At 31.4% G+C, this 27,731-nt stretch overlaps 1 protein-coding gene across 1 annotated transcript; it reads right to left on the reverse strand.

Annotated features, from left to right (window-relative positions):
- Positions 1-6,956: 6,956 nt before the first annotated feature.
- Positions 6,957-24,034, reverse strand: LOC139503020 (solute carrier family 35 member F5-like). Its single transcript, XM_071292686.1, has 13 exons — positions 23,883-24,034; positions 21,612-21,898; positions 20,198-20,335; positions 18,752-18,826; positions 16,364-16,436; positions 16,056-16,112; positions 14,734-14,870; positions 13,602-13,771; positions 11,748-11,914; positions 11,138-11,297; positions 10,591-10,681; positions 9,153-9,307; positions 6,957-7,253 (listed from the first exon to the last, which is right to left on the reverse strand). Exons 2-13 carry the CDS (start codon positions 21,714-21,716, stop codon positions 7,193-7,195), a joined length of 1,389 nt encoding a protein of 462 aa, XP_071148787.1. The 5' UTR covers positions 21,717-21,898; positions 23,883-24,034; the 3' UTR covers positions 6,957-7,192.
- Positions 24,035-27,731: the final 3,697 nt, after the last annotated feature.

A 27,731-nucleotide genomic window follows, 5' to 3' on the forward strand; every position in this document is an offset into this window, starting at 1 on the left:
AGATAGGAAAACCAATCAAAAGTTTAGAAATATAGTTTCATTCTAGATATAAAAGAGGGACGAAAGATACGAAATGGACAGTCAAACTCATAAATCGAAAATAAACTGACAACGCCATGGCTATATATAGATATAAATTCAATTATAAGCTTAAAATGTATCCATAAGCATGATGTATGTGTTTGATTTGTCAATTTTAATTTAATCAAAACATTACAATACTATTTACCTTTTTTTTTTTTTAAATAGTATGGTGATAAGAAAATCTCAAAGATTTAACCCGATCAGATTTATTTTAAAACCTCAGTTCGGAATCACCCCCTCCCCTGGAAAATCAAGCACATCAAAAGCAAAGATAGTGGTATCCTTATTATATATATCAACAAATAAAAAAAGGATTTCAACAAGTGTTTTTAATCGATTCAATCATAATGTTATATAAAATAACACATGTAAATAATCTAGTTGTAGATGAATAATAATTGATTGAAAGGGAATTAACAAATAAAACAAATACAAAATCTTAAAAAAAAAGTAAACTAACTTGTAAAACTAGTTTCACCATATTAACATACTGTTTCAACTTTTAATTGGTTGTGTCCTTAACTGTTGGCTCTGTCATAAGGAAGATCGTACCTTTACTTGTAATGATTTTATGGTTCAGCTTACAAGCAAGCTAGCAAAAAAATACGACCTTCATCAACACTCAAAGCAATGTGTTAAGTTGAGAGGTTTATTTAGCAATACAACCAGGTTTAATCAACCATTTTCTAAATAAAGAAATGCATGTCCAGAGGCAGGAATGTCATAGCTGTGTTCTATTCATTTGATGTATTTGAACTTTTGATTTTATCCATTTGATAAGGTACTTTCCGAGTTGAATTTTCCGTGCAGTATTTTTGTTATTTTACTTTTGTTTATGTACTAGTATTTGTTTCACTTAGAATTAAATAGTTCATCATAGATACCAGGACTAAATTTAGTATATACGCCAGACGCGCGTTTTGTCTACAAAAGACTCCGTGACGCTCGAATCCAAAAAAGTTAAAAAGGCCAAATAAAGTACGAAGTTGAAGAGCATTGAGGACCAAAATTCCTAAAGGTTTTGTCAAATACAGCTAAGGTAATCTATGCCTGAGGTAGAAAAGCCTTAGTTTTTCAAAATATTCAAAAATTTGTAAACAGTAAATTTATAAATATAATCATATCAATGACAATTCATGTCAGCACACAAAGTGCTGACTACTGGTCTTGTGATACCCTCGGGGAAACTGTGGCTTCTAAATATCAAAGACTTATTATGTACGACTAGTCGTGATGGAATTCTATAAAACTGCTTAAAATATTACGTTTACTTAAAATAAATATTTTGAAATGATATATTGTTTGGAATCTGATATAACAAATGCAATTATGTCGGATTAAAATCAGACGATTTGTTAATCCGCTGAGCATGATCGTGTCTTTATTTAGTTGATTTCAATTAAGAACAGAAGACGTGATGGGGTAAGTCAAACTCGAAACTGTTTGACTTGTAATAAGTATTAGGCAGCATGCATGTTACAACCATTTGTAATTCGCCGTTTCAGAATCTAATGCATTCTGGGTAATATTTTTTAAAATGTACACCGAAACGTCGTGATTGGTTTAAAACGTCCAAAACAATGGAAATTCAACCAATGTCGTGACGTTATTTTCATTTTGGGGTACGAACAATGAAATTATCCATCGTCCTTTAGATTCTGAAACGGCCAATTCAAAGAAGCAGCAAACAGGAAGAAGATGCCTGACAGCATTGAAGAACTAGTGGCCATAAAGAGCCTGCTTCGCTCACTTAAAACAAAAGTAAACTGTCAATGCCATGACTAAAACAGAAAAAAAACAGACAAAAAGCAGTACACAAAACAAAACATAGAAAACTAAAGTGCAACACGAACCTCACCAAAAACCTGGGTTGATCGCATGTGCTCTGGAAGAATAAATAGAACCTGCTCAACCTGTGACACCTGTCGTGTTGCTCATGTTATATATAAACCCGGTGATAATTCTTATTTAGAAGGTTATTAGGGGAGAAAGATTCTAGGTACAATGTACGAAAATTGGAACTTATCCGGTGTCATCTTTGAAACATATATTTTACAACTCGTCACGATGGCTCCTGTAAAATTCACTAAGGGATGATTTCAACTTCAACACTTGATCTTACACCTTCCTTAAGCTTGTGAGTGTCAATCATCTATCAAGGGAATCGTGATAAGAAATACAAGTTCTAGAATAAAGTTTCACTTTGGAGATATATACTTCGTATGCAGTATGTAGGCGCTTCTGGAATGTTGCTACATAGAAAATGAAAGTTTACAACTGGGAAGCTGAACTCATCTCTTTTTTTGTAAAGTTTTGCTTTCAACCGACCAGTATTGTCAACATCTAGATCATTAGATGTATATCAAGATATGATGCAGATTTCACATTTAAGGGAACTAACTCCTATAAAGAGTAAACCAAATATTTCAATAATTAGATATAGGAAGATGTGGTATGAGTGCCAATGTAACAATATACATGTATAAAAGTAAACCATTATAGGTCAAGGTACAGCCTTTAAAACGGAGCCTTGGCTCACACCCAACAGCAAGCTATAAAGGGCCCCAAAAATTACTAGTTTAAACCCATTCAAACGGGAAAACCAAGTATAATCCATATAAAACTAATCCATATAAAAACGAGAAATGAGAAACACTTATGAACTACATAAACAGACGACAACTACTGTACATCAAATTCCTGACCTAGGACAGGTGCAAATGTTGACTTATTTGTTAATATGAAATAACACAGAAGAATAGGTAAAAATCATCATTTAAGGAGAGTGACTCCTATATCAGAGTCATCAAAAGGTTTTGGTATCATTGGCTCATTTTTAAATCTTGTCTTGATGATAAATTTTGCTATGTAAAGTTTCTATCTTTCTATTATAGTTTTAAAGAAAATAACCATAAACATAAAACAATGATTAAAAGGAACATTATTAGGAAAAACTCCAATGCAGAGTCTACTGACAATTTATGCTAATTTGAAGACCATGTCCTTTCCATCAATTTTGCTATTTAAGTTTTTTTCTATCTATTATAATTTTCAAGATAATAAGCAAATATGAAAAAATTTGTAAAATTCATTATCTAAGGATAATAAATCCTTTATGAAGTAATTTTAGCAAACTAGGCAAATTATTACTGAAATAATATGGTACAAATGTTGAGTTAAATAGCCAATTATCCCAATTGAACAAATCAATTCAAATGATCACACATCTCTAAAATAGTTTAATTGTTTATGGATTTATGATTAATGACATATTTTGTGTTAAATAAAAACAATCTATCATGCTGCAATACATATATTTCTAATTGATTCTGAAAACAAATGACACAAAATGACACATATCATAGATTGTACCTTGCATACATAATGAATTTTAACATAAAATAAACTATATCACATATTTAACAAAAAATCTCAAAGTGCATAATGTTTACAAGATACATAATATGTATACAATAAATGAACTTATTTTGTCCCAAAAGAATACATTTACAGGGGCAGATCCAACCATTTTTTAAAGGAGGGGTTCCAATACAGGACAAAGGAGGGTTTTAAACATATGTCCCCATTCAAAAACATTAATCATATATAAAAGGAGATGATTTAGAAAAGTGAGGTAACAATCTTTATTGGACTTACTTAAGGTGGTACCCAACACTTTCACTAAAACTAATTTGGCTCGTTTAATTTTCATAAAATTTTGTCAAAGTATATACTTTGACCCCTTAACAAAAATATAAAAATTTCAAAAATTTTGAACCAACCGTTTTGTCAGAAAAAATACACTAGTTATATAGCAGTTTGACAAACACCAAATTTGATCATTGAGTAGCTTAATATTCCTTATACAACACAACGTAATTAAAACGTTTAGCTGATTTTACAGAGTTATCTCCCTGTAGTGTTAGGTACCACCTTAATCAACCTACTTTAACTGTTTTTCAGTCGTCCAATATTTATATAATTATGAAGAGAGATCAATATTTATGAAATAAAATTTTCATTTCTGTGGATTTTGAACTTTGGATTTTACAATGATCTGACAAAGGCTAGTTCACTGGTCCAAAATTTATCAGGAAATTGTACGGAAAGCACCAAGATTATTAAAATATGGATGGTTGCATTTTTTTAAGAATTTATTTCAGAATTATAAGCAAAATGATTTTTTTACAAATTATGGGTGGTCCAGTCTTAGAAATTTGACCCCAACAGTCCAGAATAGCTTTAAATTCTTGAACAGTCACAATATGGATGAAATACAATGTATACTTAATCGATCTTCTTTTGCAGCAATCTTTAAATAGATAATTTTGTCAACAGTGAGTCATTATTTGAAAATCCATCTTTTATTGTATTTATACCATGAATTAAACAAAAAATCAATCAATATATTATTTTTGAATTCAGTAATGTATAATTTAATAAGAACATAAACTAAGATACTCTAAAATGGAAAATGTCATCAAAATGAAAAAATGCTCACTATCCCTGGTACTCAGAAATTATTGTGATGTTTTTATTATTGCGAAATATTGGGCAGGGTTATAATCGCAATAGTTTAAACTCGCATTTTGAATTTTATATATGATTCAAACAGGATTTTCTCAATATCGTGAAAATCACAGTTTAGTTTAAGATGGCAAAATCACAATAATAAATGCACACAATTATTTCTAAATTTACAGTAGTTCTTTACAAATTCACAGTTGGTGGATTCGGATTTTAATCAACTTTTTATTGTTTGGATTTAGATTGATAAAATTATCAAGGGGAAGTAATGCCAAAACATTTCATCCATTCAAAAATAAGTTTTGTGAAAATCATGACCCATATAAATATTAAAATGCAAAATTATATCCTATTCAAATATTAGATTTTAGTAGAGTATTCTGATAGGAATATCAAAATGTATAACCCTATGATATATTACCTTTGTGAACATGACCCCCATTGTCAAATACATTGATATACATGATATACAGGCAGAACTATATGAATAAAGGTCACTCTTATGAACTGAGAAATCTGACCTTACAAGAGCGGTGACCTTCATACTTATTGCTATATTCAAACACTAAAAATGTTTCACCTTTTGCAAAACTTTGTTGGGACTTTGGACACATAAGAAAAATACAGGAAGATTGGTCTTGAATCTAGTACATCTAGTTGGAAAATATTTAATGCAGACTGAATTGTGTTTTGCTAAAATTTTAACCATAAAAAAAGACAAATAGATTTAATTTTAGAAGGTACAAAAATTGTAATAAATACAAATTATGAAGTATAACCCAAAATGTATAAGGGGTTCACCAGAAACCTGTGTCACACAGTCACTCTTAAATTATCTTTATTCAAATTCAGTTGCAAACATCATTAATGAAAAAACAAGAATGTGTCCACAGTACACGGATGCCCCACTCACACTATCATTTTCTATGTTTAAAGGACTGTGAAATTGGAATAAATTCTCTAATTTGGCATTAAAATTAGAATGATCTTATCAAAGGGAACATGTATACTAAGTTTCAAGTTGATTGGACTTCTACTTTATCAAAAACTACCTTGACCAAAAACTTTAACCTGAAATTTGCACTATCATTTTCTATGTTCAGTGAACCGTAAAATTGGGGTCAAAACTCTAATTTGGCATTTAAATTAGAAAGATCATATCATAGGGCACATGTATACTAAGTTTCAAGTTGATTGGACTTCAACTTCATCAAAAACTACCTTGACCAAAAACTTTAACCTGAAATTTGCACTATCATTTTCTATGTTCAGTGAACCGTAAAATTGGGGTCAAAACTCTAATTTGGCATTTAAATTAGAAAGATCATATCATAGGGCACATGTATACTAAGTTTCAAGTTGATTGGACTTCAACTTCATCAAAAACTACCTTGACCAAAAACTTTAACCTGAAGCCAAAAACTTTAACCTGAAATTTGCACTATCATTTTCTATCAGTGAACCGTAAAATTGGGGTCAAAACTCTAATTTGGCATTTAAATTAGAAAGATCATATCATAAGGAACATGTGTACTAAGTTTCAAGTTGATTGGACTTCAACTTCATCAAAAACTACCTCGACCAAAAACTTTAACCTGAAGCCAAAAACTTTAACCTGAAATTTGCACTATCATTTTCTATCAGTGAACCGTAAAATTGGGGTCAAAACTCTAATTTGGCATTTAAATTAGAAAGATCATATCATAAGGAACATGTGTACTAAGTTTCAAGTTGATTGGACTTCAACTTCATCAAAAACTACCTCGACCAAAAACTTTAACCTGAAGCGGGACAGACGGAAGAACGGACGAACGAACGGACGAACGAACAGACGGACGAACGGACGCACAGACCAGAAAACATAATGCCCATAAATGGGGCATAAAAACTTAAAATGAGCTTAAAGTGGTACCAAATACCTTGACTTTAATTAGTTGAGTTTGTTTGATTTTCATAAAATTCTGGAAAAATATCTTCTTAGAAAAAAAATCATCAAAAAAATCTAAAAACTTGAACCGAACACTTTTTTGGATAAATTTCATTGCACAAACACTTACTTTGGTCATTGAGAAGCTTATAAATATTTCCTAAACAATAGAACATGATTAAAACGTTCAGATGATTTGTACAGAGTTATCTCCCTACAGTGTTATAATGTACCCCTCTAAAGGACATACTATTAGTAACAATTTTCCCTGAAGAATTTATTCCACAACTCAATCATGCAACTTTGACAACCTTCATAGTCATTCTTATATATCTACTATATAAGATAAACTTGATTGGAAAATGTTTAACTGTACTGTACTGTACCTTCAAACAAGGCCTTCCACAACTCTTAGTTAAGTAGAACACTACTACAGATTACTTAAGTGAACATCATTTTTAACATTTTCTATTTATCTATAACACATTAAATTTTCAGTATATGTTTGCATAATATGTGTGACCTTTATAAAATATGACTAGAATGCTCAACAACTTTGAAAGTTATCACTGATAATATGAATAGTGAGATAATTAAAAACACATATTGTTTGTTGTCCATAAATAATATCATTGGTCACTGTGGTCAGTTCTATTACTGGACATTATTATCATTTATCAGACTTTCTGTTTGTTCTCTGTCCACTTCTCTGTATCTGTAATTAAAATATATCTATGCATAAAATTGATAAATTATATATAAATAAAACAGCTGCATTGTACATATTTATCTGTCAATATCTCAAAACAATTTTTTTCTTATCTTTTAAACTTTTTAATGAATATCTTCTTCTTCTTCCAGGTAAGGAACTGAATTCAAATTTTGAATTTATGAGGTCCCGCGAAAACTAACGCAATGTCGGACAACACAGAAAGTTTTCTCTTGGCTATTTACAGGATAAAACGTTCTCTATATATATACAATTAAAACTATGTAACTTATCTTTTAAGTTATGTAAACATATATGTATATGTATACAAAGTATTGCCTGTTGTGACCCCTACATTGATTGATTTGTGTTTAACGCCACTTTCATCACTATTGTGTTATTTCCTGATGTTCAATTTTTATCGGTGGAGGATGCCAAGTCAATTAAAATTGGGGTTAAATGCACCAGTAAAGTGTTGAGTTTGAAGTCACATCCTCAGTGTTGACAAGCTAGTGATACAGTTGTTTGACTACTTATACCAGTCAGTCATCACAGACTTTGTTAAAGTTAAAGTTATCAGACAAATACACACTTTAATAGTTGCTAACTTTTTTTTAAAATTGTGAATTAGATGGGGAGTTGTATCACTGGCATTCATACCAAATCTTCTTATTTATATACACTGCATCAGGGCTCACACTACTTCAGAATTATAGGGAGAAGTGACTTCTCTTTTTGAAACTGATAGGGAGAAGTGGTGAGATTTGAAAGAGAAGTGCTCATTCGTGCGGTGCGCTACAATGTTTGGATTTTACAATAGTATAAAGGGCCATATGTAAATAATGTTCTTTTTATGTTGTTCAATTCATATGAGTAAAAAATTACAATTAAAGTAACATTTGAAATTAAAAGTCGTTTAAGTTTTACTAACTTAAGGTTCTTGTGAGAAACTACCAACTAAATATCTAGCACTAAAAAAAAAAATTTTATTTTAAAAAATGTAAAGAAATTATAATATATATCAATTACAATTTAATTAAAAATTATCTTGCTTATGAAATTCAGTGTTTCTCATAAAAAAATATAAAAGTTATTAAGCTGGGCTATAATATATTGATATTAGTATAATAGTCTCAGAGTTAAGCAACTTTAATCAATAGTTTGAAACAATCCATAAAAAATATAGGGAATTATATACATCAATCAATTAGATGTAACCAAAAGTCTCTTAATGCGTGTGGAATGCGTAATTTTCCCCTTTGGGATCAATATTCTTCTGTCAGCTGTTCCATCCGTGCGTCCGTAGTCATTATTGTAAAAGTACGGATTTCGGTCATAGCTGGTCCGGTTCAGATCCGTAGTTTAGAAATCGGTCAATGGCGGACGAATGCAAGATAATTTACAAAAATAAACGATGTTTGACAAGTTATTTGGAAAGGAACTTGACGGTTTTAATGCAATAAATGGATTACACATTTACTGGAGGCAACTTTTATCACGTTTAAATGAAGTAACAAACTTATTTTGCCGCCGAAATTTAGGTTAATGTACGTTTTCGAGTAACAAGCACCGGAACTTGCGGAAATGCACGAAGTGATAAAAAGTTGTATTTTTATCAAATAACCTGCTGCACACTGCGAAGACAATGCTTCAACCTCTTTTCCAAAGATAATGAATCGTTTATGTCTGAATTTCTTTAATTATCAGTAAAAAATTGATGTTTCATCAACTTGGTAAAAATTGAAATTGTCCGATGACGGAAGCGACTGAAAGCGACTATCGTCAAGAACAGGGCGACTTGTTTTCGCTTTTGGGGGTCGGGGAAAGCAAAGTGACGGTCGGGAAAGCGACTTCTTCTCCCAAGTCGCCTGGTAGCCTGAGCCCTGTGCATATTACTTTTCTTACCTTGGCAAAATTCTTTTTCTGCATATACAATGTAGAATTTTTTTACATCCAATCAACACTGGATCCCAGTTTTCGTAATGGGTTAGTAAACTCACAGCAAAGAATGCAATAAAAACTGGTAAAGTACCAACATAAAATAACCAAGTGTATGGAATCTGAAATGAAATTAAAATTTCTTTACTAAAAATTTGAACTTTTAGCCTCCTCATGACGTTTTAAATTAAGTGATTACCATTTTTATAGTGATTATTTGATTATTATACCAAATATTTCATGATTATTTGATTATTTGATAATCTAGGACTGTATTTTTTATTAAGTCATTATCTTGTTTAAAAAAAATATATAACTATGTGATCATGTTGGCATCAAATTTGTGATTATTTGGTTACTTGGACAACCCCATGGGTGGCTCTTAAATATTTAATTGAAGGTTAATTAGAATCTGATTTTTTTATTTTGATCAATTTTATCTCCCTTGATTTTCAAACAACTATAACAGAATTTTGTTCTCAACACAAACACTTTTCTATTTTCAGGATTCTTATATTTCACAACAAAAATATGCCTTTATTGAGGTATATATGTTTTATATATATATTGATATACAATGTGCAGAAAGTCACCTTTATTGAGGTATAAATGTTTTATATATATATTGATATACAATGTGCAGAAAGTCAATCTTTTTTATTTGACAATTATTTCTTTAAACGGCAATTAATTTGGGGATTTATTTGGCTTTTGTTTTATTATTAAAGATTTCAAAAAACAGACTATAATTATGATAGTACAATAACTAATAACTATTCTTCTACTTCAGGAAAAAGGCTTTCAAAAAAAGATACTAATGTAGCTTTGATGTCATACTTTGACTGTGACACAATAAATGGGATGTCATAAGGGAGATTATCCTAAATTGTAATGTAAAATAAGGCTTTTTTCCTGATTCTTTTGACTCATTTGATAAGGAGCACAAGCATCACTGAAATTCCATGTGAGATGCAGTGAAGATACAAATTCATAATTTTAATCAAAATTCACAGCCTTAAGGAAGTACCAAGCACCTTGAACGAAATTATTTTTTGATCGTTTAATTTTCATACAATTTTGACAGAATATTTTTTATTGACCCTTTGACAAAAATACAAAAATTTCAAACCACTTACGGTAAACCAAAATTTATTATCAAAATTTCATTGGATGTATAGCAGCTTGACAACTACTAAATTTTATTAACATTTCCTTAACAATAGAATGTAATAAAATGTTCAGGTGATTTTTACAGAGTTATCTCCCTGTAGTGTTAGGTACCACCTAACATTACAGAGTTACCTCCCTGTAGTGTTAGGTACCACCTAACATTACAGAGTTACCTCCCTGTAGTGTTAGGTACCACCTAACATTATAACAAAAGTTGAAGTTAATGGAAACTTACTCCTTTAAAAATAACATCTGCTAACATAGTAAGCGGTATAGTAAGACTCAGTGATAGTGTGGCAATGAGTGATGATGTCAGAAAACATCCCCTGAAATAAAAGTTAAACATGTATTATAGTACTTTACCTGTTGGTAGTTGAAGTGGTCCATGAGTGTTCTTTTTTCTTATATATATAAAAATTATACCATTGGTTTTCCTGCTTGAATGGTGTTACAACTGTCATTTTTTGGGCTCCATTATAGCTTGCTATTTTGTGTGAGCCAAAGCCCCGTGTTGAGGGCTGTACTTTGATCTATAATGGTTTACTTTTAAGAATTTGTGTTTTGGATGGAGAGTTGTCTCATTGGCACTCATACCACATCTTCTTCTATCTATATGTTTTATAAAAACATCTGATATCATAATAAGCATAAGCCTGTAAAGCAAAAAAACTTTACTGCAATTCCATTTTTTGCATGTTTTGTATATGTAGTAACATAGTTGACCATGAAAATAAACCGCTTGCATTAGATTTTAAGTATAATTATTTTTCTCAAATTCTTACCACAGCCATAAAAATTCGGACACAACAGTTCCTATTAAACCATTTATACATATAAACAGCCATTGCTTCCCATTTGGCCACTGGAATGTCTCTTCTTTACTATAGTGAGTTATGAAAAAGCCTGGCCATATAAATATCACACAGAAAAACCCTACAAATCCTGTAAAACAAATTACAGTGAGTTATGAAAAAGCCTGGCCATATAAATATCACACAGAAAAACCCTACAAAACCTGTAAAACAAATAATATGTTGATTCTTACATTTGTTTCTTTTAATCTTAGCTGATATAAGCTTTCCCTGACCAGCTGATCATTTTCATATAACTGTCGATTCTTTGTTATTTATGGGATACAAATTTAAGTAGATGTAATATGTTAAAAAAGAGCTTCAAATTTGCATTTGTTTACCAATTTTCGTAGATAAATGAAAACTTTCATGACCATGAATATCTTATATTCATGATTTTTGCTGAAGTCTGCTTTCAAGCCTATTGAATATTTTTTTAATACTTGAACATTTAAATATGATGTTCACAACTTCACATGTACATATATTTTGGAGAAAAATGAAAACTATATATATTATAATTAGTTATATGCTAACTTACCAAAAAACATAGGAATATCTAGTTTATCTTCATGATCAACATTTCTTCGAAGAGAAACTAGATAAAAAGCATAGAGCATTGAACCCAGCACAGCCCATAGAGCTCCTGCTGGTATCCCTTTCTCCATATTCATATCAGCTAGGCTCACCATCACAATGCCACCAATACTGCAATAAACCAGTTCAATAATATACCAAAACTAGAGGCTCTTAAGAGCCTGTGTCGCTCACCTTGGTCTATGTGCATATTAAACAAAGGACACAGATGGATTCATGACAAAATTGTGTTTTGGTGTTGTTAATGTGTTTGTAGATTTTACTTTACTGAACACTCTTGCTGTTAACAATATATCTATCTATAATGCACTTTGCCCATTAGTTACAGAGAAAAACATTTTGTAAATCGTTATCAAAGGTACCAGGATTATAATTTAGTACGCCAGACGCGCGTTTCGTCTACATAAGACTCATCAGTGACGCTCATATCAAAATATTTATAAAGCCAAACAAGTACAAAATTGAAAAGCATTGAGGATCCAAATTCCAAAGAGTTGTGCCAAATACAGCTAAGGTAATCTATGCCTGGGATAAGAAAATCCTTAGTTTTTCGAAAAATTCATAATTTTGTAAACAGGAAATTTATAAAAATGACCACATTATTGATATTCATGTCAACACCGAAATGTTGACTACTGGGCTGGTGATACCCTCGGGGACGAAACCAGCAGTGGCATCAACCCAGTGGTGTAAATCGTTATCAAAGGTACCAGGATTATAATTTAGTACGCCAGACGCGCGTTTCGTCTACATAACACTCATCCGTGTGTAAAGTTTTAAGCAATAATCGTAAATTGTTTTTGAGATACGGTGTGACATGTAAAAAAAAACTCCCCCTTTTTTTACAAAATACTTAATAACTCAAAAATAAAATTTTGAATCATCACCAAAAAGTATACAGATCGTAAGATTAATATAACTAAGAAGTGTGTAAAAACTTTTTTTTGAGATACAGTGCGACATGTGAAAAAACACACCCCTGTTTTAGTTACAAAGTGCTGTAACTCAAAAAGTTTTAATCCTATTTTCACCAAAAAGTATACAGATCATTTGACCATCATAGGAAACACCTATAATAAGTTTGATGAAATTTGGATAAGTCGTTCTCAAGTTACAGTGCCACATGTTTACACCGGACAGACAGACGGATGCAGGACATTTGTATACCATAATTTGTCCTGTCAAAATTTTGACGGCCGTATAAAAAGGCATTACCTCCCTTTCTTTTTATTAAGAATTTCTTCATTTAAAACACTGTTTATTGGTGGGGTTCATGTTGCTCAGTCTTTTTTTTTTTTTTTTTTTTCTATATTGTTTTTGGTAAATTGTTGACTTCTTTTAGTTTTTTTTCCCCTTTTTGCTTTGGTTTTGTCACTTTATTTCTGACTTGCAAGTTTGAATGTACCTTTGGTATTTTTTGCCTTGCTTTTAAAATGAACAGTTTATTTTGATAGATTAGAGATGAAATTGATTGCCTTTAAAATAAAATAGCTGTTTATCATATATTTAATGCAATAATAGTATGTGTTGATATTTTTCATTGCAAAAGTATTTCATGAACTATTTTTTAGATAAATTCCATGAACTTAAGCATATGCCCACACATTTGTTTGACCAAAAGAGGCAGAATAATCAGAAATAATGGTGGCCATCAAAAGGCAAAAGCAGACGCACAATTAATGTAGATTATTATGAAATTTATTATAAAACCATTCATAAAATTCAGGACAATCAACATGTGTTTAGTATTGCTGCCATTGTCAAATTAAAGAAACATGCTTCCATGTAATCATCCTACCTGACTAAAACTGTTACTAGTTTTGATAATGAAAATCTGTCTGCTCCTGAGCTTGGAAATATAGCTGCACATATTAAGGTAAACAACCCTGACGTAGATGATAGCACGTTCACAACTCCAGCTTGAGTATCCAACAAAGCTTGCTGGTAGGAAAAATTAGCAAAAAACCACTGAAATATTAAAGGTATTATGAGAATAAAGGATACACTTATATGGTGTTCTAATAAAGCGAGACACAAAAATATAAATTGATGGATTGCTGTCTCAATAACAATCTATTCATATTTCTCTAACAGAAGTCGATCCAACATGTTTCTCTGGTTAAAGTATTACGTAAAAAATTGGTATTTGCTTCATTAAAAACAGGTTAAATGTACTGTAAAACTTATGGTAGACCAAATTACCTCCCTTTGACCAATAACCAAACAAGAATGTGTCCTCAGTACACGAATGCCCCACTCGCACTATCATTTTCCATGTTCAGTGGACCGTGAAATTGGGGTAAAAACTCTAATTTGGCATTAAATTAGAAAGATCATATCATAGGGGACATGTGTACTAAGTTTGAAGTCGATTGGACTTAAACTTCATCAAAAACTACCTTGACCAAAAACTTTAACCTGAAGCGGGACAGACGGACGGACGAACGGACAGACGGACGGATGAACGAAAGGACAGACGGACGGATGCACAGACCAGAAAACATAATGCCCCTCTACTATCGTAGGTGGGGCATAAAAATTATGCATATCTATCTTGTAGTATAAGAAGCAGCTGTCAGTAGTTTCTTTAAAAGGATTGTCTTTGTTATATTTTTCATAACTTTTCCAGACTAGATGCTGTTAAGAGATTTATACATTTTAAAGACAATTCATTGTGTAAAGAAAATCATGTGTTGACTTATAATCGTCTTTAGACAATTGTGAATAACTTATGTATACCCCAGGTTTTCTTTTATTCTAAATTAAAATAAATCATTTGCAAATTCAATCTAATACTAATTAGGGTTAGCTTTTTTTAAACCCTGAAAAATATAATCTTCTGTTAGATTTGTCTTTTTAACATCAAATCTTTTAAAAATCGTTTGTGAAATCTGACAGTATTCTGTTAATACTGTAATGTTCAAACTCACCAATATACAGAAAAATATAGCTAACTTCATGACTTGTTTGACAGATAATTTGCTCATAGATCTTAATCTTGCCTCCTCCGCCAGCAGTGAGGCAGAGTAGGACAATCTAGCAAGATTAGCATCCTCTGCATAGGTCTCTGTATAAGGAAAAAACAATAAGTTTATCATAATATTTTTATACTACTAAAGAAACAGACTGATTTCATAGAGCCCCAACTACTCTGAAACCATACAAAGTTGGAACTATTTGTGATATGACTTGAACCACACTCTTTGTTGGAGAAACATCATTGGATATGTCATAACAGCAGTTTGACAAACACTTATTTTGATGATTGTAAAGCTTAATATATTCTTAACAATAGAATGTGGTTTAAATGTTCAGCTTATTTCTACAGTTATCTCCTTATATAGTTCATTATACATTGTACATCTATAGTAATTGAAAATTAACTCTTATCAAGATTGTGTCCTAAGTACACGTATGCCCCACTCGCACTATCAATTTCCATGTCCAATGGACCGTGAAATTGGGTAAAAAATCTAATTTCAGCATTAAAATTAGAAAGATCATACCACATAGGGAAGATGTGTACTAAGTTTCAAGTTGATTGGAATTCAACTTCATCAAAAACTATCTTGACCAAAACTTTAACCTGAAACTCCCACTTTCAATTTCTATGTTCAGTGGACCATGGAATTGAGGCCAAAAGTCTAATTTGGCTTTAAAATTAGAAAAAATCATATCATAAGCAACAAGTGTACTAAGTTTCAAGTTGATTGGACTTCAGCTCGATCAAAAACTACCTTGACCAAAAACTTTAACCTAAAGTGGGGTGAACAGTTGCAAGGACAAACAAACAGACGGACGGACGAACGGAGGCAGAGACCAGAAAACATAATGCCCCTCTACTATCGTAGGTGGGGCATTAAAAAAAACGTAATGCCCTAAAATATTGATTGATTGAATGTTGGTTGCTTAACGTCCAGTGGCAAATATTTCATGCATGTTTAGGACAAGAACAAGTTTGGAATGCCACTGGAAAATGAGGGTATATTGGATAGGGACAGAAATTTTGCCTTGCAACAGGTCACCTACAGACCCTTCAAGTTGCTCATTCATTAGTTTTTTATGAAGTTTTTTTTTTGGAAATGTTGTGTTTTTTGTTGTTTTTTAATATTTGGCATAAGTTTGTCATTCTCTTTGTCATTTTTTTATTTTACATGAAAAATAAATTATTTCACACATATTTATAAATTCTGAACCTTTATTGAACCTCACAACATATGATATTATTTCCTTGTCCTAATAAAATAGTTACCTGAGAGATGTCTTACTTCTGAAACTTTATTGAATCTGACTGACTTTCCGGATGATACTGAAATGAGATAAAATATTGAATGTATAAATGTATAAAGTTTTGACTGCAACTAAACATCAAGAATGGATGGATCATTAACCAAAATGGACTAAAATACTTTGGTTACTAAAACCCTAAAATTTGAAAGCTTATGATGCATACATACCTGACTACATAAACATAATATGACACAAAGGGATCTTAAAGCAATAGTCCAATTCATCTATGGTCAACTGCCACTAGTTAAGTTATCCTTGATCAATACTTACAGCTACAATCATCAGATTCAGTGCCACTGGTTTTATCCTCACCCCTCCTAACTGGTACATAAACTGGATCACTCTGTACAATGAAAATACAATTATTACAAGAAAGCAACACATGTACATATATACTTATAGGGTCTTTGCATCGGAACTAAACATTTTTTTTTAAAACAGTTGTTGGCATGACACAGGTTATGTTCTTCTCATATATTTTATGATAATATGATACTAAACCCCTAACGGAAGGGATTGTGCCTGATATTCATATGATGAAGACATTATCTTTCAATCAGTTTAATTGAGGTCTGGAGCTGGCATGTCAGTTAACTGCTAGAAGTCTGTTGTTATTTATGTATTATTGTCATTTTATTTATTTTCTTTTGTTAAATCTTCTGACATCGGACTCGGGCTTCTCTTGAACTGAATTTTAATGTGCGTATTGTTATGATTTTACTTTTTTACATTAGCTAGAGGTATTGGGGAGGGTTGAGATCTCATAAACATGTTTAACCCCGCCGCAATTTTGCGCCTGTTCCAAATCGGGAGCCTCTGGACTTTGTTAGTCTTGTATTATTTTTAATTTTAGTCTCTTGTCTTTAATTTGGAGTTTAGTATGATGTCCATTATCACTGTACTTGTATACATATTTTCTAAGGGGCTAGCTGAAGGACTCCTAGGGTTGCGGGAGTTTCTCGCTACATTGAAGACCCATTGGCGGCCTTCGGCTATTGTCTGCTCTATGGTCGGGTTGTTGTTGCTTTGACACATTCCTTATTTCCTTTCTTAATTTTACATACAATCTCAGTAAAATATTGCTTTTAATGAATGTCTTTTTATTAATATTGTATTAATAATGTGTCATAGATCAAATTTCATCCTTCCATGTATGTTTAATTGGTTTTGTGAACACATGTAACATTTGTTTTTGATTGAGTTAAGGCATTTCAATTGATATTTTATAGTGTGTCTTTCTGTATTTTAATGTTACAATGTACACTAATAGTTCAGGTTAGTTTGAAGGTTGGCACCTGTTAATAAGTTTAAACCCTGTCCTAAGTCAGGAACCTGCTGTTCAGTGTTAGCTCTTTTTTTATGAGGTTTATAAATGTTTCTATTTTTTTTTTAAAGATAAAATTGTTGGTTTTCCTGTTGGAATGGTTTTACATAAATAATTTTTTAGGCCCTTAATAGGTTGCTGTAAGGCATGTAAGGTGTGAGTCAAGGATCCTTGTTGCAGGCCGTACTTTGACATATAATGGTCTACTTTTTACAAATTGTGACTTGGATGAATGAAAAAACTCATTGTATCTAGTAAAAAATACATAATGCTGCTTTGCAATTGGTTGCAGACTTTTTTCTTTTATCTTATTACCCAAACAAATGAATATAAGTATATATATTCAATTATATTATAATTAAGACTGTAAAGGAGTAGGTCCAGTAAGACCCCTTTTTGGCCCCAAAATATGGCATTTCTATAAAATTGGTAAAATGTATACTTTAAATTATTTATTGGACAGTAGAATGCTTCTGCTACATAAATATGGGCTGTTTTTTACAGTACGATGTACATATATTGAGTACTTGCACCATTAAGTCATGCTAAATTACTGAAATCTTCACAATTCTAGCTTTTTTGTTAAATTTTAGAAGGTTTCCATGTAAAACGAAAGTGGCCGCATTCGTGTTCATCCAAAATATTTAGAAGTAAGTTGTATTTGACGATAATACATAACATATATAAAGGTTGAGGATGAACACGGATGCGGCCACTTTCATTTTTGACAAAAAAAACATCTTAAAAGTGACATTTTTCAGCATATTTGGTAGATTTTTCATATTTGAGCTTGAATCCGAGCACTTTTAATGGCTAAATTAGTTAAAATCTTTCACATTTATTAATTGAATCAAATAAAATAGACATTTAAGTGTTTAAAAAGTGGTCAACATCTTTCGTCAGATGAACCTGAAATTTGAGGCCAAAATCGGTCCTTACCCTAGTCCTTTAGAAATTATTGTGTGCATTTATCATTGCGAAAATTTTGAGAAATGACCACAAAATTCAAACTTCAAAGTTAACAAGTATTCTGAGAGTGTTGCATTTAAATACATAGTTCCCTACCAGTTGAAAATAATTCTACTGGAACAAATTGCTAACATAATCTTTAACTTGTCATGGTGTGAACTATACAACAAATATCAAGTCAATCCCATCAAGCATGACAAAAAAAAGTGAAAAATTTATAATTTTAGTGAATTTTATAATTCCAAGGACCATAACTCACCATAAAATCATCTTTAAAAAATGCCTACCGGTACTTCCTGTCATCCTGTACATAGAATAAGACTGCTCTTAAAGAAAAGAATGAGGTACTATAACATCAATCTTACCAGAGTATGATTAGAGTCTGGACTGCTAGGTCTTTCTTCTTCAATGTTGTCATCTTGCAATTGAGAAATTAAATTCTGAAAATGTAACCACATACACATAATATGAAACTAACCTCATAATAAGAAAGTAAAAAATCTTAGCTTGTTGCAAATAAATGTATCAAAAAGAAGTCGTAATATTCATGTCTATTTTGAAAAAAATATGCTTTTGGGAAACATGGGAAAGACGACAAGATATTCAAGCCAGGGTTGGTGCTCTTAACTGTGACGGTCCATGCCAGTGTTCTTTCTAGGGGGTCTCATTGGGGATTCTGATAGGATACAGAAATCCTGCTTACACAATGTACTTAAACAATTCTCATTTTTTGTAATTTCCCATGTCTCGCTAGACTTCATTTCCCGTTTTCACAGCACAATGATTTGACTTAAACTTGTCACACTAACAAAAAATCGACAATCCAGTGTCACGCTTACAAACAAGTGAAACTGTGAGCTACAGTAACTGCTCACTGATGATACCCCCGCCGCAAGTGGATAATATTTATAGTGTAAAAATATGCAAGTGTTCGGTAAACAGGAAGTTGTCGAGTGATGAATCTGAAAACGCATCACACAGTATAGCTGACTTATATAAATCCTGAAACCAAATTTCAGAAATCCTTGTATTGTAGTTCCTGAGAAAAATGTGACGAAAATTTTCAACTTGGCTATCATGTGTAAAATCATACAAGTGTTCGGTAAACAGAAAGTTGTCAAGTGATCAATCTGAAAACGCATCACACGGTATAGCTGACTTAGATAAACCCTGAAACCAAATTTCAGAAATCCTTGTATTGTAGTGTCTGAGAAAAATGTGACAAAAAATATTCATGGGGCGGACAGACTGACTGACTGGTGGACTGACGGAAGGACAGACAGAGGTAAAACAGTTTACTCCCCCTTTTTTAAAGCGGGGGTATAAAAATAGACAATCCAGTGTCACACTTACAAACAATCGACAATACAGTGTCACGCTTACAAAAAAATCCACAATCAAGTGTCACGCTTACAAAAAAATTGACAATCCAGTGTCACGCTTAGATCCCAAAGAGATTCACTCACTAGGGCGGTTAAGCATTATGGTAATGAGATGCTATATTTCTTGAATGTGACGCTATCTGTTTTGGTTTTTTCTTAAAGATTATGTAATAAATGCGATGCTATAGTTTTTAGAAACAAGATAGTATTTCAAAGTTCTTTATTTACCAGGATGTTAAATGAAATATCTGGGGAGAACACTTAACTTTTCACTAGAAAATATTTTGCACACTAATCATTGCATGCTGATAAGGAAATGTCAAAATAGCACAAAAAATAGACAATATATATATATCAACTGTGGAAGATACAATCCACTTTATGTTTCACTCCACTAAAAGTACGGGTATTAATCGACATATAACTTACAGGTAAATTACCGCCATTTCTACACTGTCTTCGCCATGGTTCCCAAAACAGGAAGCCAAACAAATATATCATAAACATGCTAGTCTTGGCATAAGTTGTAAAAAATGGTTTATTAAAATCTTCTTCTTTAAACAGGTACTGAAAATATAAAATAGTCTTGTATCATAAATGTATTTTTCAATACTAGATCATTTATATAATTTGGAGTTTGGACTTATACACATTTTTGTTTAAGGGCCAGCTGATTCTTGCATCTAAGTTCATAATTTTCTGTGTTTCGAAGACCCATATTGGAGCCCAGTTGGACTCTTTTCTGGTCTTTATTTGGGTTGTTGTCTCTTTTTCCATCTGATGTGATATAAATAGTGCCGCTTATATTATCATTCTGATGAATCAGAATGTCATTTATTTTAAAGCAATGAGTGACGTTTAATGGTGTTTTAAACTAAACAGTCTCTATTATTTGGTAGCATGTTTATTTTTATAAAAATCATTTGTACATATAGCCCAAAGGTGTTGATATGGCATATCAAACATTCTTCTAGTGAGTGTATCAGATGTTGGTATTAGTTTGGTGATGTACTCTACACTGGCGGGTCCAGCAATTTCATAAGTGGGAGCCCACTGACTGCCTAAGAGTGATTCCCAATATAAGCAACCAATTTTTTTCCCAAACAGGGGGGCCTGGGTCCCTCCCCCTAAATCCACCTCTGCTCTATTTGTGTTTACACTAAATTGTGGTTAACAATGTGTGTCTCCTCCAGTTTGCATTGAAGGATGTTGCCTTTTCTTGTGTTAAATTTTTGGCAGATACATGTATTCAAAATCCTCTGGTTTTATCATTGTAAGGCCATTAAAATTTTGCTTCCTTACTTCTACTTTTTTTATTAAATTCTTGTTCTTTATTTCATACTTTTTGGCAGAAAAAGGGTGCCAATGTTCAATGTATGCGGATTCTTTTCCAGGCAAATTTTCAGTGGCTTATACATGTACATTTATCTCGAAAACACAGACCATTCATTTTTTTTATTTATTTATATACTATCAATTTATAATATTCTTTTTAAATGCTTGTTATTTTTAAACAGAGAAGTGACCATCCTTAGGCCAAATAAAAATATATATGTGGTTCCAGTGACCCTACCTTCCCTACTATTTTGTCTTGAAATCAGCCAACCCTAAAGATTTTATTGTCATTTTTCATTAAGCACTGTTAAAGTCAGAATGATGCTCCCATATACTCAATGTAAAAAAAAAACCTAAAATAAAAAATAAAAAATCCTACCTACATGTACCTACTCTAACTTTTTTCATATGTACAAATGTAACTAGAACCACACATACTATTTTATTTGGCCTTAATACATTTGTAATAGCATGTGATCTGAAATATTTTTTTACTTTCTGACTTTACCTCTGTTAACTCTGATGATCCAACCCAGATTAAATCTACAACCAATAGAACTATTATACCAAGAACCAATCTCTGTACTTTGGTCAGTCTAGTTGTTCCCAACATCTTGATGAATAGGTTTTGAATTTCTCAATGATGGGTCTTGGTCATTTTACCAATTGAAGATACATGTAACCCACTAAAAGGGACAGTAACTAAACATAATTCACTATTTCAGTTAATATACATTTGGTCACATGTAGTTCTACATATTGTTGATTTTTCTTATAAGATCTTACTATCAAAATCTGAAAAATAAAAAAATAAAATATTACATACCCTCCTACATGTTCTAGATCGAGTTCTCATGATTTTTTGGGCAACAAAAGTTAGAAAAATATGAATGATATAATTTCACTAAATCATGTAAATGTTCTACCTAAAGTTGTAAACTGGTATACTTTGTAATTAAATCAAATATGAAAAATTAAATGATGTCTTTAATGATTTTGAATGAAGATTTTTTTGTTTGTCATACATTTGTCATATACATGATATATGCATCAGTCAGGGGACTTACTTAAATAAGTGATTTTCTAAATCACTGATTCAAGTAAAATTATTTCCATAAAGGTTGGAAGTTAGAGTTGTCTTTCTTTAATAATCACCTATTTAAGTAGTACAAATTAATCACTAGAAGAAGTGATTTAATTTTATTGTAGCTTTAAATATAGAATACTAATGATCCATGGACTAATTATATTTCTAAACTTATCAGAACCAACATCTGTGTTGTCTAGGATGACCAGGTCATTTCAGGTGATGACCTTGTACTGAATCTAGGATAATGACATAAAAATCACTTGTTTAAGTATCAGACCTCAATTTCCTTCCCAAAAATCACTTCTATAAATATCATTCTTTTAATAACCCCCACTAATTTTAACACCCCCGAACAGTGAAATTTTTATAGCGAACAGTAGAATTTTATTACATAATCTGAAAGATGAAACCTTGAACTTCACAGGAAAAATACTCCCACTGCTGTGAAAAATCTTTTAAGAAAGTGTCAGTTCATTATGTAAAGCCATTATTATAGCATTTTTTCAACTAAAATAGAATTTTCAGCTAAATGATAGCATCAAAGGCATAAACCTTGCTACTTAAAAGAAGCAAAAAGTTCATTTTTTTTAATTTTAATAATTAAAAGATATTATTTAAACCTATGTGTTTAAAATTTTGAAAAAAACTACAAAATCCCAATTTGTGACAAAACCTTGAATTTGCTACTCAAATAAGTGATATAAAAATCACTTATTTCAGTAAGTCCCCTGACTGTGCATGTTACAAATGTACTAGCATACATTTGTACATCATGTATCATGTTTTGAAACATATTTTTTAACACAAATACGGTCATCGCAATGTAATAAAAATTAGGAAGAATAGACCCTTGGCGAACTGGTATCAGGGCGAACAGGTACTCTGTACTAGAAGGAACATGATGAATCAGGGTGAACAGACTTTGGATTCGCTAATTTTTAGATACTAAAATTAGATAGCTATGATTTATATTTTTATCTGCATGAACAGTATTATTTTATTTGCTTATGTCATGTATGTGTTTTAAATATCCTGCTATAATGTATGTATGTTTGTCTTAAAATGTGTGTGTTTGTGTACAAGTTATTTGCTTGTGTGTAATTTATTATAATGTCGATTTTAAAAGCTCACTAGACTTTGTTTTACTTTGTTTACTATGTATGGACAATAAATAAATTAAACGTTGATTTGATTTAAAAGACACAACACTGCCAAGGAATAAACAACTGACATTGACTAACATGACTAAAGCCCAAGTGACTAGGTCATGTAGGTGATGCTTAAAGTTTTCTTTACTAGTACAAATATTATTGTTGTACCCTTCTTTGGCCATCATGTGCCTAATTTTTTTAGAGTATTGTTTTAAGGTTCATCATACATGTAACAAATAGACAAACATGGCTGTATTTACCATGTTTACACCTCATCATAAGGTCGTTTAACTTTTTCAACTCACAACTGCACAGGTTATGACTGTACTCAGTACTTAGAGAATTTTTTGAGTTGTAAATACTATCATGTTTTTTTTAAATTTCTTACATGTTTGATGAACCTTTAGTTACTGATTCAAACGCTTATTCTAGGTGTAAATTATGCACATCGACTTTTTTGTCTATTACCATTGACCATACATTAGTTATTAACCAGTTGTAAGTTGTTAAGCACAAGTTAACCCTCATAATTACTTACTAGGAATATTTATTATTCAAATTCTATATAATTTGGTGTCTGTGATACAGTGTAGTAAAACTATCTGCGATCCAGGTGAAATAGAGATTAAATTTACAAAAACGTAATCTGTCAAAGACCCGGAAGTGGTTAATCGAAAATAAACAAAAATCGAAACCGGTTAAAATAAGTTGTTACCAGATTGTTCCTTCACTGGATACATTAAAGAGAGATATAATAGCCACCAAAATCTATTTCATAAATTATACACAGCAACGTACATATATGCCAATGAAATTAAATGCCTCGCAAAAATGTGATTAAATCAATAAATGACGGGTATAAATAAATCAAAAGATATTAAGGATGTTCTAAGGTGAAATTTAAAAATATAGATAAAAAAAATATATATACCTTACGTTTGACGAGCATTTCATAAGAAACAAATTTAATTAAAATAAACTAAATATGATCAAATATATTGATAGGTTATGGAGCTTCATGTCGAGATTGTAATCTTCTAAAAATGGTTTGGAAAAGCTGACTTGAACTTTAACCTTTTATTTGCAGCGTTATTATATGGGTCTCAATTTGAAATATAAGAAATTGAGAACCTGCTGTAATTTTGGTAAATGAACTTTATTGAGCTATTGAAGTCTTATATGAAAAGAAAAATGGGTGTTATGGGACAAAACTTCTTATCTTGTATTAAAGAAAAAACTACGGAGTCCGAACATTTGAAAAAGTTCACAAACCTCACCTTAATTAGTACGGGTAGATAGGGGTCTTAATCTAAATCCTCAGAACTTTTTAAATAAGTTTTCAAAATACAGTGTAAAGGTCAGATTTTGTATGGATTATCCATGGAAAACCTTAATTTTGTGTGATTAAAAGAAAAATACACCATAATATTTTAAGATACAATGTGAAAAGATAGCTATTAATTAATAATTTGCTTTCAGATAAGAAAAAGAAAAAATGGGATCATTGATATAAAAAAGATCAACATGAAAAGTCTCAGACACAAATTTCATACTACTCTCTCGAAGTTTGCACATTTGTATCAGACCGAGTTTTATAAGCTATTTCAAAATCCAACATGGTGGAAGATACCCCAGCAATCTAAACTGTGCAAGCGGACGAATATGTAAGTTTGCCACATAAACCAGTAAGGTGGCATAAAATTAATGGCTACCACTTCATTATAACTCTGAAAGATGGTTGTCTCATTTTTTGAGAATATGATAAATGAAATAAGTGAGAAATGTATTCGTCTTATTAATTGAGGTGTGAACCAGGTTTTTTAATTTCTTTTACAGTTGCTGTTGATAAGCAAGCCGAAAAATGAAATAGAATATGCCATAGATTTGGAATCCGCCATAGATTTGAATCATACAAATTTTACCATTAGAACATGAAAATTTTACATTATGCACACAAAAGACAAAAGATCAATCAATCAAAATCGAATAAAAAATTGGTAAAATAAAATACCAAATAAAGTACGAGGTTGAAAAGCCTTGAGGACCCTGTCTCTAATAATTTGTTCCATGCATAAAAATTCCCATATAATCTATTGGTTATTTTCATTATTATTTCTTTTTTGTCAGCATAACCCTTATTGGGAAAAGGCTTCTAAAATTTAGAAAATGTAATCCACCATTTGCCATATGTTTTTATACATAAAGCGTATACATTACCGTCCTTTTGTATATGTCGCCTTTATAAGCAAAGTTATAATTGTCCATTGTATTCACCGAAAATATTGCATTTGCATGGTTGAGAATTTTGATTCTTATTTTGGTCAAAATAAATCAGTGTCATTGGACCAAGCATTATTAGTATAACAGAGATATTATCCGATTTAATATTTGCAATTACGACTTTTTTTTATATTGACGTATACATAATTTAGAAATATCCTATAATAAAAAAGTGAAATATCATAATTTGAAATTGATCTGAATATAAAAAGTGTTTGTAAATCCGTTTAAATTTGATATTTTTGCGAGTTTGCTATTGGTTGGTTCCAGCAATGATGTTGAAAAATATAACAAAGGCCATTGCCAATATAACACTACTAATTTTGGATATTAGAAACTTAGAACCAATTGAATTCGCTGTACCTGTATATATGGATATTTATCGCCTTTGTTATTTGCTTGACTGATTTTACAAATCCATTTGCCTGTGTTGTTCCTCTGCAGAAAAACATGCGATCTCCAATAATATATACAGATTTATATATTATTTTGTAAATGATGTTTAACTCACTTTTCCTAATTGCAAGAACCATTCCAGGTGATGCAAACATAACAGGAAACACTTACCCTGCCAACACAAACGGCTACAGTATAATTTGATTAAACATGCATCTATATTGTCGAACGCCAGGAATTCATCATTTATTGTCTTACATATCGTATATTTTCATTCAACCTATGTAAACACTTTTAAAATTAGGTGTACAAATTTAATACTAAACTTGAAACTGGGGTTTGGTGTGGTTAGAGTGTCATTCCTTATTATTCTATGTTGTTAGATATAAGAAGATGTGATACAAGACTTTAGTGCTCATGAGAAAATTCCCTATCCAAGTCACCATTTGTATAGGTAAACCATAATATATCAAAGTTCGATATTCAACGTCTTTGTTTGTATACTGTGGTTTGCCTTTTGGTCGTTTTTTTTTCTCGGTTTTACCATTTTATTGTCGGTTTGTTTTTCGACAGTTTGAATATTCCTTTGATGTCTTTCGTCTAATTTATGTGCTTGACAAGTTGGATTTATCGATATACAGAGAAACCTGTTGAAACCGAACCTCTTCGGGCCTAAATTTTGTTCGGTTTTGGCCGATGTTCGGGTTTATCAGGTTCACAACGCATACAATTTGATATGACGGTGCTGAAAAACATGTTTGGGTTATACAGGTTTTTTGGTTTATGCAGGATTCGGTTTAGGCCGGTTTCACTGTACAACATTTAGGAGACGGTATTTCGATTTTATTGGGGATCTACTTATTGATAACAAATTGGTAAAAGTAAAATTTAGTAAAGGTACATATATAGTCCGTGTCCATTTATCTTGACGTTTGTTTTTGTAGCAGTTCAGTGTTTCTGTTGTTCCGTTGTTTTCCTCTCATAGCTGATATGCTCCCCTCGGAATTGGTTTGTGACCTGGATTTGTTTTCGCTTAATCGATTCATGACTATTGAATAGCGGTATACTCGAGTATACTCATGTTGTCTAACTTTATCTTTCATTGAGAATTACAAATAAACGTTAGATTCAAACACCGATTAAAAGGGTTTTAAAGTCTACAAAATGTACTTTATCGTTTAGTTTTTTTTAGTGCAATTTGTATGGTTCTAACAATAAACAGGTAGAATGTATGTTTGTTTTTATTAAAATGTACGTACCCCCTTACTTTATATGCCGTCATATTCAATGGAAATAATGCATTTAATTGACCATTTTGATTCCCGTGCTCTATATTGTATATAAATGTAACTGGCAAATCGTTGTACATAATCTGAAAATAGATCCTACTGTTTTAATTTCTTACATATACATTCTTAAATAGAAACTTTAACCTCTTAAAACATTCTACTTTGTATTTGAGCTAAACAAGACCCTTGCTCTACATACTATTTTTATTTCTGTTTTTTATTTTGATATTTTGATACCATAAAATATAATGAAAAAGAAACATCTAAAGATATAGACACTGCTGGTCGAAATAAATCAGTATCATAGGACCATCAATAATTAATATAAGACTGATAATATTCTGTTTGCAATTAAAATTTTAACAACTGACAGTCAGTTTGTTCTTTGGTTCAAAGTATCGTCAGATTTACTTGATGTTGAT

The sequence above is a fragment of the Mytilus edulis genome, chromosome 14 (assembly GCF_963676685.1).
Source record: "Mytilus edulis chromosome 14, xbMytEdul2.2, whole genome shotgun sequence".
NCBI classification, from domain to species: Eukaryota; Metazoa; Mollusca; class Bivalvia; order Mytilida; family Mytilidae; genus Mytilus; species Mytilus edulis.

Coding starts and splice junctions, on each gene's coding strand:
- LOC139503020 (XM_071292686.1), bottom strand. CDS start 21,716: ATGTTGGGAACAACTAGACTGACCAAAGTACAGAGATTGGTTCTTGGT. Junction 14,871..16,055: donor AGAAGTAAGACATCTCTCAG/GTAACTATTTTA, acceptor TTCCTTATACAG/AGACCTATGCAGAGGATGCT. Junction 13,772..14,733: donor CTATATTTTTCTGTATATTG/GTGAGTTTGAAC, acceptor TTAATATTTCAG/TGGTTTTTTGCTAATTTTTC.